A 13,211-nucleotide genomic window follows, 5' to 3' on the forward strand; every position below is an offset into this window, starting at 1 on the left:
TTATGGAAGGTTGAAGTTAAAGAAAGTGTAAAAGTTTTAGGTTAATAAACACTCGCAGTTGAGGAATCCCTGAGTGTGCAAACAGTTAAGCACTCAAGTACTAACTAAGCTCATCCAGAGGTGCCTCGGAAGACAGGCCTGGCGGTCTGCTTCCGAAAGGTCACAGCCCTAAAAACCCTGTGGAACAGTTCTACTCTGCACACATGGGGTTGCCATGGGTCAGACGTGACTCCATAGCAACTAACAACAACTGCAGATAGATACTTGTAGTTGAAATTGATTCAGCGCATCAAGTTTGCTTTACCCCATTTTTCATCTTGTCCAGGTATCCTTTTCAAAATCAGGTGCAGGCAGCATTTAGAATCTGAAATTATGATACATGTTTTAACGTCTATCTTTTGCAGTGAACCACCTTCATACCAGAACTATGAGAGCGCTATTCAGTTATCACAAGCTCAGATTTCTCAGGAAGGCATTTTATTTTACGATCAGTATTTTTGTTCATAATCCCGTCTGAAATACCAAGAAATTAGTAACACACAAAAAGTACTTTTTTATAAGTGACTTGCATTTTACTTTTTAAAAATGTATGTGTGTGTAATAATATGCAATTCAAATTCAAAGACTAAGATTTCTTAACATCAAATATTGTTTGTTTAGGTATCTCTATGGTTTTGAGGAGTACTGCCGTTCTGCAAATATTCAGTTCAGAACTATTCACCACCATGAACCAAAAGTAAAAGAGGAAAAAAAAGACTTTGAAGAATCAATGGAAGAGGTGCTAAAAGTAGATCAAGAAATGCCTTTAGTAGAAGTGAAGAGTGAGCCTGAGGAAAATATTGATTCAAACAGTGAAAGTGAAAGAGAAGAAATAGAATTAAAATCTCCGAGGGTATGTAGTTAATACTAGTTTTATCTGGTGTAATTTAAGCGTTATTTTTTTAAAAATCACTGTGAACATTATCAGGTATACCCAAAAGTATTACAGCGCACTGTCATGTACTCATCACATGGAATTCTGCCTTATATATTCAGATAAATGAGGAGGACGTTTTCACAAGCACATTTATTGCAGCACTTTTTGTGTTAGTAAGAAAGTAGAGAAAATCTTGGGGAATGTAAATCTGTGGTACACCTGTACTGTGGGGTTCTCTACAGATGCTTGACTTAGGTTGAGGCAGGTCTTTATGTAATGATAAGAAAGCAAGTCCACAATAAACTGGTTGAGTGAAAAAGGAAATATTTAGAACAGTATGTCTAAAAATGGAGTTTCTGGGTCAACTGTACACAGATTTAAATTTTGATAGATAACAATTGCTTTTATTCATCTACCTAAAAATAATCGAAGAGCACCTGCTATGTGCCAGGTATTGTCTAGATCTGAGGATACTGAAGTGAATAAGACAAAGTCCCTAGCATCATGGAACTTACATTCTAGTGTTTTGTGTTAAAGAATAATAAAAGAATGAAAGAACAAAAAAAAAAAAAAGAAGATTAAATTGGTCTTTTTTTTTTTCTGCCTTTGAAGTGTAAAAAGCAGAAAGTGTAAATTTAATCAGGAACTAGGGAGACCATTTCTTATATTGAGGTAGTGATTGTAAATGCCTCCCCCCCCCTTTTTTTTAATACTTGATTTTTTCAAAATAGGGAAATCATACCAGTTCGTGGAGGTTGATTTGAAGGAAAGCTTAGTAGATAGTGAAATGGCTCACCAGTTGCATGGTCAGTTGAACATGCAACAAAAGACTGGATAGAAGCTACTGGAGGTAGAACAAGTTACTGCTGGCCCAGAGAGCTCCCCAGAGACTCGTTCAGATAAATCTGCATACTTCTTGGTTACTGATGCTTTTCAATCCCTTTAGACTGTAGTCATGCACAAATACGGTGATAATTTGGTCTTAATAAACAGGAGAACCACAGGATATCACAGAGCTTTTAAAGAGTCCATAGCTTAGGGAGTTAAATTTTTTTTTTACTGTTATTAACTTGTATCATTGACATTTACAAGACTTTATAGATATTTTTATCATTGTCGAGAAATATTAAAAATGAGATAAAATAATGTATTAAAGAATAAAATTTATTTTTATGTAATGTATAGCCAAAGATCACAGTAGATTTAGACATAGTATTTATTACTATTGTACTTTTGTGAGGAGAGATAAGTACATGTGAGTTGATTCGTTGTCAGGGTTACATCTCAAGCCAAAGAGGAGACTAGTCATTGTTATGGAAATTTTAAGAAAAAAAATATTTTTCTGCTTTTATCCCCTTTATAGTAATAGTTGTTTTAAAGCTTTTATTCCCTCTACTAGGGACGGAGGAGAATTGCTCGAGATGCAAATTCTATTAAAAAGGAAATTGAAGAGGAGAAAACAGAAGACAAATTAAAAGAAAATGATACAGAAAATAAGGATGTAGATGATGACTATGAAAGTCCAGAGAAAAAAGAAAATGAGCTACTACTGGGGAGAAAAAATACACCGAAGCAAAAAGAGAAGAAAATGAAAAAGCAGGAGGGTTCTGACAAAGACTCAGATGAAGAGGAAGAGAAAAGCCAAGAGAGGTACATTATCTTATGTTTGTTCTCCAGAAGTCCCTGTCTGGGGTACGGCAGCGCTTTGTTCCTGCTTAGAGATTCAGGTTTGAGGGAATGTTTTCTTATCGGGACTTCCGTTCCTCTTGTCTAATGAAGGTGAGACACATTGTGAAGATGATGTGTATCGCCTTTCGGAATTGGAGAATATACTGGTCGCACCATTTTAATAGCACTTGTGCCCTAAACAGTGGCCTCAAAGAAGGCTGCGCCACCCAGTCAAAAGAAAGGTCCTGCAGTTGACAGCAGGGAAGGGAGCTGGAGAAAAATGGAGGAAGTGGACAAGAGGAAACAGCGACAGCAAAAATTCCATTTTAAAAAAGGTACAATGTGGGAAAGCTAACAAACACATGGGTGCACAGTACTAGCAGATGTTTCTGTGTGTTAGCTTTATCGAGGACATTTTTTTTTCCAAGTTATTGTATTAGAATAAGTGGCATGCACCCCTGATTCTAGTTTGGAAAATACATTCTTGCCCCACATCACAACAATAAATTTCAGCTTTTTAATGTCCATCCTGTTTGCTGTTGAGGGAAAACTATATTTTTTTTCCCATGTATTATATGTGTATGGTCTAAATTGACTTAAAAATAACCGAAGATTAGGTAGTCCAGCTAGATCAAGGAAATGTCCTATGATGTTATTTAGCTGGCCATCTCTGTAAATAAGTGTTATCAAAAGAATTTACTAGTTTTTAGATACTACTAAGTGAATTTTACATCAGCAACAACAGCATAATATACTTGTCATATAAACTCTCCTCCATAATTATTTTTTTATTATTATGTGATGCTAAATTTTTCTAGAAATTTGAGTTTTTAAACAAAATTTGCGACAAATGGCTTGCTGCAACCAACTAGTGGCTGACACCAATCTGAAAATCAACCACTGAGAAAAGATTTGGAAAAATAGAATGATTGGTGAGTGGGAAAGGTTAATTTCATGATTCAGTACAAATAGGTACAGGAGTAGTTTAGTGAATAAAAAAGTTCTCTAGTGAGATATAATCAGGATTAGGGAAGGTGGGAGGAAATAATTGGAGTTGAGTTAATGATGTGTGTGTAGAATTTTAAATACAGGTAGTCCCTGACTTGTGACGGAGTTCTCTTCTGACCTCTCCGTTGTAAGTCGGTTCTGATGTAAGTCAGATAACTCTTTTTTTTTTTTTTAGCTTTCATTATTACTGCCTTTTATTATCAGTATCCTTATAAACACTATCTTTATTTGTCTTCGCGGTTTGGCATGAGAACGATAACAGCAAATTACTCAATGTAATATTATATTTAATACATAGTATAATAACGATAAGATGTCCAAATAAAAGGGACAATCATAAGTGCAGTTCATCTAGCTCGAATACATCTTGAATTGGGGACTGCTTGTATTGGATAATAAATTTAAACAGTGGTGAAAACCAAAACAAAAAATTATATTTCAAAGTGTTATTAAAAATAAGCATCAAAATGGATATATTATGTATATAATGTATATGAAACATACTGCGTATATATAATTTGTTTTAAGTCTTCGTAATTGATATGCAAAAGCAAACAGACTTATTTTAGAGAGACTAACAGACTTGAATATGAAAAACAATGTTCCTCACATTAAAGAAAAATTGATAATATAGACAACAAACATAGTCTGCGTTTTCATTCTACAGCAGGAATCATGAAAATGAGGAGACTGTTTTATCTATAGAAATTTCTGTTAAACGTAGTTTCTTTCATAGTTTTTGAAATTACTTTATCAGGCAGGCTATAATTGGGAGGTGTCCTTGGAGAGAGAAAATACTCCCACCACCAGTGGATTGTCTTGTCAAAGCTTCTTCATGTCGAATCGCCTAGTAGTCACCAAAATAATGCCCTGTACTTATCATAGAGCACAATATTTCCTCTTAAGCTTTTGAAACTTATGACACTAGAATGAGCTGTGATGTAAATTTTTTTCCTGAATTCTGCAGGGTTAATACAGAATGTTTTATTGTAAAAATATTTAAAATATTGCCGGACATCCCTCTGTGACTGTCCTTTATACTTGGTTATCAGTGCAAAGAAAGGCTGCAGGGAGATGAGTAAAAAACAAATAGTAACCAACACAAGATACGTAAAGCTTGGTTCTCCTGGTGCTATCCCACAGTTTTAGCAAGTGATCTAATGTTCAAATATCTATTGTTTCTCTGTGTGTTGCGGGGGGGGGGGAATCTATAAAACATAAATTTGGTTTAAAGACATGGTTAATAATGTAGATAGCCCTTGTTCATTATTCTGCCCATCAGAAAAAAAAAAAAGAATGTTGCTAAGAACCATTCTAAAATTGAGCAGACGGTAGTAATAGAGTTAATTAAAGACAACTTAGTTGCAGTAAGATAGATAGAAAATATCTTTATATCATTTTCACATATAAGGTGGCACTGGAGTATGAATCCTAAAGACTTTTTCAGAGAATATTGTTCTGATTTTGTTATATCAAAAGTGATTTATTTGACCCACCTCCTCATCAACTGTGGCTATACTGGTTGGCCTTTAGTGAGTATGGGATTTTGATACAGTGCACCTTTTACACAATAAAAAAAAAATTCCTAATAAGTAGTTCATAAAAATCTTCTCCTTCTCCTCCTTCTTCTCCTCCTCCACTCACATGCTATCAAGGTAATACTTAAGTTGTGAATATTCTACACGTTGGATTCTTTAGCATATATTAATTCATTTTTCATTAAGCTATTAGTAGCATTATCAATGTTATAACTTACTGCAGGGAAGAAACCGAAAGCAAATGTGACTCTGAAGGAGAGGAAGATGAGGAAGACATGGAGCCCTGCCTAACAGGAACCAAAGTGAAAGTAAAATATGGACGTGGGAAAACACAGAAAATTTATGAAGCCAGTATTAAAAGCACTGAACTTGATGATGGAGAAGTTTTATACTTGGTACATTACTATGGATGGAATGTCAGGTAAGCAAGGAAATATTTTCTTACTATTGAAATTTCCTTCAACGGGGAAAAACGGATCGATGTAAGTTGTGAAGGACTAAAGTAAATGGTATATATTTGTAATGCTCACCTAGAGTCTAAATCTTCCAAGTCTTCAACATTCCCACTCTTTTACTAGCTGTGTCAGTGCTTCCAGCCAAAGACTTACCAGGAACACACCTGTAGTTGAACAAGTTGGATTTATTACTCATTTGCCGTGAGGGAGAATGCCTGCCATGGGGAACTGTGTGGTGCCTCAGTAAGAGGGTGTTAGATGAATCAGCGAATGCTCAGGGCACCACCTTCAGGAGGAGCTATAGCCCAAGATTCTGCAGAAACAACCTGCAGAACATAGGCAGAGAGCTGAGCCTGTAGCTCCCTATCATGCCCTTGCTTTTATTTTTGTTTCGCGTATCAGAAATGATGCTAGTGTCACACATCTTAATAGAGCAAACATTTTTTGAATATTAAAAAATGCGTGTTAGAGAGGACTTAGATTTGAGCTTCCGTTAGATGATTTTCAGGGTAGAATCTAAAGAAAGTAGAGCTTTGCTCTATATCTGGATGTGTTAGGAAGTGGGGGTAATCCTATGATTGGGTGTCTTAGTATATCTTATCTCAAAGAAGGGAAACTAGATCAAAGCTAATGCTGTAATTGGTAAAGAAGTAGCAGTCACTCACTCAGGAAAGGAGGATGTTTGGTCATTTTTGTGGCTTGGACAACGTTCCTGTTTTTTCTGTGTTTTAGATATGATTAGGGAGCAGTCTTGTTTTTGTCTTGCCCATCATGGTCACAGAGTGGCCTTGTCAGATGTTGATGTTCTGTGAAATTGTTTATGTTCCACAGGAGAACACCACAGCTTAGCTGTGAGTGCCACGTGAGCTCGTAGCAACACAATGTCTCAGCTGATAGTACCAGGCCAGCCCCTGCATGTCAGGGGCTGCTTTTGTCTTTCTCCTTTCGAAAGTCTTTTGTGTTTATTATCTCTGGTTGCCCTGTAGTTACTTGGATCCAGGCTGCTCCAAGGTTTCCCTGTTTACTAGATGTGTGCTCTGTTATTCCTCAATTTCCTCATCTCTGAGTTGGGGAAAGAAAGTACCTACTTTAGAGAGTTGTGAGAAATAACAGCAGTACCTGTATGTCTTAGTTATCTAGTGCTGCTATAACAGAAGTACCACAAGTGGGTAGCTTTAACAAAGAGAAATTTATTTTATCACAGACTGGTAGGCTAGAAGTCCAAATTCAGAGCGTCAGCTTCAGGGAAAGGCTTTCTCTCTCTGTCGGCTCTGGAGGAAGGTCCTTCTTGTCAGTCTTCCCCTGGACTAGGATCTACTCCGCACAGGAACCCCGGGTCCAAAGGACATGTTCTGCTCCTGTTGCTTCTTTCTTGGTGGTTTGCGGTTCCCCCTTCTCTACTTGCTTCCCTTTCATCTCTTGTAAGATAAAAGATGGTGCAGGCCACACTCTAGGGAAACTCCCTTTACATTGGATCAGGGATGTGACCTTACTAAGGGTGTTAAAATCCCACCCTAATCCACTTTAACATAAAATTACAATCACAAAATGGAGGACAACCACACAATACTGAGAATCATGGCCTAACCAAGTTGACACATTTTGGGGGGACATAATTCAATCTATGACATTCTACCTTTTGGCCCCCCAAAATTCATGTTCTTGCTACATGTAAGACACATTCAACCCATCATATCATAGCAAAAGTCTTAAATCAACTTCAAGTCCAAAATCTCCAAAAATTCCTCTTCATCTGTGAAATATAGAATACAGGTTACCTGCTTCCAAAGCACAATGGCAGAACAAGCACAAGCTAGACATTTCTGTTACAAATGGGAGAAATTGGAGGGAAAGAAGGCAAAACAGGCACCGAGCAAGTTAGCAGAATGTATTATATTAGCCCTCAAGGCTTTGAAAACAATCTCAGTTCTCCGAGCCAGTTTAAACAATGGCCCTGTCCTCCGGACTCTAGGTATTGGCCATACTCTGCGGATTCTGAGTGGAGGACCCTTGGCCCTGGGCTTCAGCTCTGCCTTCCAGGCCCACTGGGCCAGCAACTCTGCTCCCTCAGCTTTAGGTGCACAATTTTCTTAGTCCATCCGAGTGGCAGCTCCACCCTTACAGACACCAGAGGACATGGTTCTACCCTTTGAAACCCCTGAGGTCATGACCATACCTTTTGAGACTGAGGCCGCTCAGCTTCCTGTGTTCCTTGTCTCTTCAGCTTCTGCTTTCTGGTTCCTTGGCCTCTGGGCTCTCGGGCCTCACACCTGCTTCTGCCCTGCTGGGGCATGTGTTCCAAAGCTCTGTAGCTCCACTGATTAGTGCCTGGAGGCACCCCACTCCACCAGTAAACTTCAGCTGGAAGGTACTCAGCTCTCTTGCTCTGTCAGTCGGCAAGCCTAGCTCCACTGTTAAGTACCCAGAGGCACCCCACTCCACCAGGAAGCCTCCTGCCAAAGGCATTCAGCTTTCTCACTCTGTGGGTTGGCTCCAGCACTGTCTGGCGCTGGTCTCCTAGTTCAGCTGCTTCTAGTTCTCTGTCTCTTCTCTGCTGCTGCTGGCCCTATATCCATTCACAGTTTCAAAACCGCTTCTACATTTTAGGCATCTGTTAGAGCACACCCTACTCTCTCGGTACCAGATTCTTAGTTACCTAGTGCTGCTATAACAGAAATACCACAAATGGATGACTTTAACAAAGATACATTTACTTTCTCACAGTCTAGTAGGCTGGAAGTCCAAATTCAGGGCATCAGCTCCAGGGAAAGGCTTTTTCTGTCTGTCAGCTCTGGAGGAAGGTCCTTCTCATCAATTTTCCCCTGGACTAGGAGCTTCTCCGCACAGGACCCCTGGGTCCAAAGGACACGCTTTGTTCCCTGTGCTTCTTTCTTGGTAGTATGAGGTCCCCCGCTCTGTTCACTTCCCTTTCCTTTTATCTCTTGTAAGATAACCAATGGTACAGGCCACACCCCAGGGAAACTCCTCTTACATTGGATCACGGATATGACCTTAGTGAGGGTGTTACAATCCTACCCGATTCCTTTTTAACATAAAATTACAGTCACAGAATGAAGGACAGCCATGCAATACTGGGAATCATGGCCTAACCAAGTTGACACATATTTTGGGGGGATACAATTCAATCCATGACACTATATTAACATGTAAAGTGCATAGAACAATGCCTGTGACTTGGTAAGTGCTCAATAGATGTTAACCATTTGCTTTAATGAGGTAGAAGGCGGCTGTGGGTTTATTTTTAAAAATCTTGTTTCTCTTTAAACCATATTGTTGAATAAAGGGGGAAAGGGCTACATTTACGAACTTTGAGTCGCTATATTTGCAGAGGTAGCACGTTAGCTTTCTCTTTTCCTCAGATTCTATTCAGTCCGTAACCAGCCAGTCTTATCATCTGCGTCTGTCTGTTTTGCTTTCTAGAATTTCCCTTTCTTGTCTTTCTTTCTCATCTTTTTAATGCTTTGCTTTATGACTTTTCTCAGTAGTTATTATGTTCTGAGGTTGCTCCTAACTGGTTATCTTACTAACCAGTTACCTAACTGGTTATTCACATGGTTTATGATTTTCATTGTCCTTCCATCTCCCTAAAAGCTGATATAATTCTGGCCTATTCATTGAAATAGAACAATTATAGCTCCTAGAGAATGTAGTCTGATTTCTAAAACAGAGGAGCATATTTAAGTATGAGGAGGAGTCCTGGCCTCTAGTGTAGAATCTCTGGGACCACATTTAGTTGGCTATATTAGGGCTAGAAGTATCTACATGAAATACCACATTCACCGGGCCAGTGTGGCCTGGACCAAGTGTACTGCACATCAGGCCTGTGCTTCTAAGTCATCTGATAGCTCCCATGGAATTTTGGAATTGGGCAGATCACTCATTCCTTTGTTGGCCCTGGACCAGATACATGACACTTATATTGCACGTACTTGTTTATACTTGATTTTATTATATGTCTGTCTTTCACACCAGACTGCAAGTTGCTTGAAGGCAAAGGGCTTGTCTACTCTATTTTTCTCTGCATGCTTTCTCATATAGTAGACCCACAGTAAATGTCCAAATGAATATTTCTAAATAGCTCAGTAAGCCAGTAAAGATGCTTAGAAGTCCGATAAAATGCTCATAGAATTGGATATTGGGTTAATTCAAGAGGAGATAGTTTTCAAACCATAGTACAGGTAGTTGTGGTACCATGTCAAGATAAACTCATGCATATTGGAACTGTGTCTTCATTTTGCTTGGTTCCATGGTAAATGCGTTACAAAGCCAAGGTGTAGTTTTCATATATGTGAGTTTCTGTTAACATGGTGCCATTGAAGGTTCCTATAGTTTTTTTTACATAAATATTCAGATTTCGATTGAGCTTTATAAATACCTGTATATTTACATAATATAAGAACAGTTAGTTCTAGAAAGTTTAATTTCGTATTTTCCCTTGACTAGTAACTTGGACTATCTTAAAATGCAAACGTCAAATTTTTGGGGGGGAAAAGGTGTGGGGAAAAGGTGTAGGCAAAATGAGGAGTTAGAGTTTTTACTTGCTCTAAACAGAATTAACTTAAAGGAAATGAGGTATCTAAAAAATTCAGAGTTTCAGTGGTGGCATAATTCAGAATAAAATTTGGTTAGAAATATAAAGGCTAAAGAGAGTTATGGGGAGTTAAAGAGAGTTGAAAAGGACTTGATAAAATAATCTGGATGATTAGAACTAATCATATAGCAAATGAGAATTTACCTTATTTACCACCAGGAGATAGAATCAACTAACAACAAGAACCTTGGCATTATTTGGTCAATAGCATGCATCCCAGTATAGAATCAGTTTAGTTAATTAAGCTCAGATCTGTAGGAGTTGTGGAAAACAAAGCAATTCACATAGTCTTGAATCCATTTATGGTCTGCTTACTGAGTGCTCCCTTTAAGCCTGTTACCTAAGAAATCCTCTTGCCTTTTCCCCTCAATGGTAGATACACAAAGCACTTACTACAGTGGCCGGCACATATTACCAACAAACCAGCTCCTATGCCCATCGCATTTCTGCAGACAAACTCTTTGGTCTATCTCATGGCTGTTTTTATTTGGTGAATAAATGTCAAATAGGATACCATTGTGAAATCTGTATATATTCTTTATTTTAAGGTACGATGAATGGGTGAAGGCTGACAGGATAATCTGGCCTTTGGACAAAGGTGGACCAAAGAAAAAACAGAAGAAAAAAACTAAAGTATGTTCATAGATTCATATCCTTGATGATAGGTTCAGGAATCATCCAAATTGAATTGCATATTTTTTATAAATAGTTTTCTCATTGTAATAATCATTTTGTTTCTTTTAAGATAATTGTGATTTTCTCTAACTACTGTGGAGCTAAAAAAGTAAAAATTTAAAACACATGACCACATTGTTTCAGGAAAGGTGAAAACCATCTACCCCTAGAGCAAACATTCAAACTCAAATGTGTATAGAGGCTAGATAGGAAAGGGTAAAATGGGACTGATGGTGACAAACAAGAAGACATGTTCCTCAGCCAGGGAGGGTAGAACTAACTAACTCTGCTATAGGAATACAGGCCTAGGGTTTCCAGGGCTTAGAATTTTTCGTCATCTTGATGTTTTTTTAATGTGAAATCCGATTTTTAAATTCAGAATATTAAGTTTTAATATTAAAATTTTAAATCACCTCTCTGCTGGCCAGTTGTCCGCTTACACGCATCTTGAATTTTGAGCCTTTTTTTTACCTTAGAGATTAACCTAGTGTTTTATCAATTGATGAATAGATCTTTCCTTTCCCCAGGGGATAGAAAGGTACAAGGGGGACTGTTGAGTAGTTATAAAGCTTTCTAATGCATTGACTCTAACCGTCATACGATACACACGCACTTTTCACTTATGGACGTGGTTAGGCTCCAAAGATCAGGTCGTCGTGCAAAAATGGAGGATTTTTTTTTTTTCTGTTTTCAGACCATCCATTTGATTTTTTTATTTAGAAAATATGATCATAATTAAAACAGCTAAGATTTACTGATGTGGTAATCACTGAGGAGTCCAGTTATGGATTGTTCCTCTGTGGAGAAGGAGGCTTGGAGGAGACAAAACTGGATAAAGCTGGCTCTGTGACTAGGAGCCCACTACTTAACCCACTTAGCCTTTCTCCTGTGCTGGCTCAGAGTTTCCTTCATGGAGCCGCCTCCAGGGCTTCACTCACACCCCTGCAAGTCTGAGTTCAGGATCCTGGAGCCTGCTGTGCCCTCAGGGCCTAGCGAGTCACCCAGTGCTGGGGCTTCTGCCAGGGCGCTGGAAGCCTGGCCATACCCAGCTTCACCTAGGCAGAAGCTTCAGGCCCAATTTAGCTCACTTCGGGGTGTTATTACACTCACACATTTCTTCCATACACCCTCACCAATGCCTTTTTCTTTCCTCCCTTCCCATCCCACAGCAGTTTTGAGTTGCAGGGCCTTAAGCCACATAGCATAGAAGCTGGGAACCCAGAACAAGTGGCCGGTTCCTTACTGCCTGCACATCTACCCAGAGGGCACTGCCCTGCATGGCAGCTGGAGGGAGTGGAGGGCGTGGGGCAGCATGGCCCAGCTTCCCAGAGACTCTCCTTGAGGGGAGGGGACGCTTGACAGCCGTTGCTACCGTGCCCGTGGCCTTGCTAACGTGGAAAATAGTTTAATAGTAGATTTTTAAATATTGTCATAAATGCGAAATGTCAGATAACGCGATAGTAGATAAGTGAGGAATAGATGTAATTGCTTGTTACAAATTGCACAACACATCATTCATATAAATAGAAAACATATTAGAAAACTTTGTTTTTAATTTTTTCTATTAGCACAGGTTAGGAGTAGACATGTAAAGTATCTAACCTATTGGAGTTAACAGTTTTCCTTAGAGAAGCAGAATGTTCATTTTTCATAAGGTGTTACCTCTTTTCATACATTTTATTGTTTTACCCAGAATAAAGAAGACAGTGAAAAGGATGAAAAGAGGGATGAGGAGAGGCAGAAGTCAAAACGTGGACGACCTCCTTTAAAATCTACCCTTTCATCTAACATGCCATATGGTTTGTCTAAGACACCAAACAGTGAAGGAAAATCAGGTACCAGAAGTACTCACAGTAATATGCCAGACAGCTCACCCCTGTCAAGTGGAATGGAAGGTGCTCAATTTTGAGGATCACTGAGTCTTCAAAACTCAATAGTATAAATAATAAAACTGGGTTTTTATTCTCATACAATGTAAAATACAGTTTGATTTGAGGAGAATGTTTATTTTGCCATATCATTTTAATGCAAAATTTAGTGATCATAGGGTGATTTGACAAGCCATACATCCTAGTGTGTGCTGCACTGCCTTTAAAGCACAGCAGTATATCCTGTAAATTGAGAGCTGTTTACCCAGGATCTTTCAACAAAGCTGAGACCAGGTTCAAAGAGAGCACAAGCTAACGTAGTATAGGCATGCTTTGTGATGAACACAAATAATTAAAAAAGAAAAGAAAAGAAAAAACTTTCCTTCAAGGAAAAATTTGTTCAGAGCTGTAGGGTTTCCACATGGCTCTTGTGTGCAAATTAGAAAAGGGCCTTCTTCTTCCTCCTTCCTG

General features: G+C 38.6%; 1 protein-coding gene across 2 annotated transcripts in view; it reads left to right on the forward strand.

Moving 5' to 3' along the window:
- Positions 1-13,211, forward strand: part of ARID4A (AT-rich interaction domain 4A) — a 68,589-nt gene that overhangs the window by 42,471 nt on the left and 12,907 nt on the right. For both annotated transcript variants that reach the window (XM_049898057.1, XM_049898058.1), the window contains exons 15-19: positions 661-892; positions 2,316-2,566; positions 5,354-5,551; positions 10,746-10,830; positions 12,566-12,707. In XM_049898057.1, coding sequence (XP_049754014.1) covers positions 661-892; positions 2,316-2,566; positions 5,354-5,551; positions 10,746-10,830; positions 12,566-12,707 — 908 coding nt within the window. The remainder of the gene's footprint in view (positions 1-660; positions 893-2,315; positions 2,567-5,353; positions 5,552-10,745; positions 10,831-12,565; positions 12,708-13,211) is intronic.

Source organism: Elephas maximus, chromosome 10 (genome assembly GCF_024166365.1).
Source record: "Elephas maximus indicus isolate mEleMax1 chromosome 10, mEleMax1 primary haplotype, whole genome shotgun sequence".
Taxonomy (NCBI): domain Eukaryota; kingdom Metazoa; phylum Chordata; class Mammalia; order Proboscidea; family Elephantidae; genus Elephas; species Elephas maximus.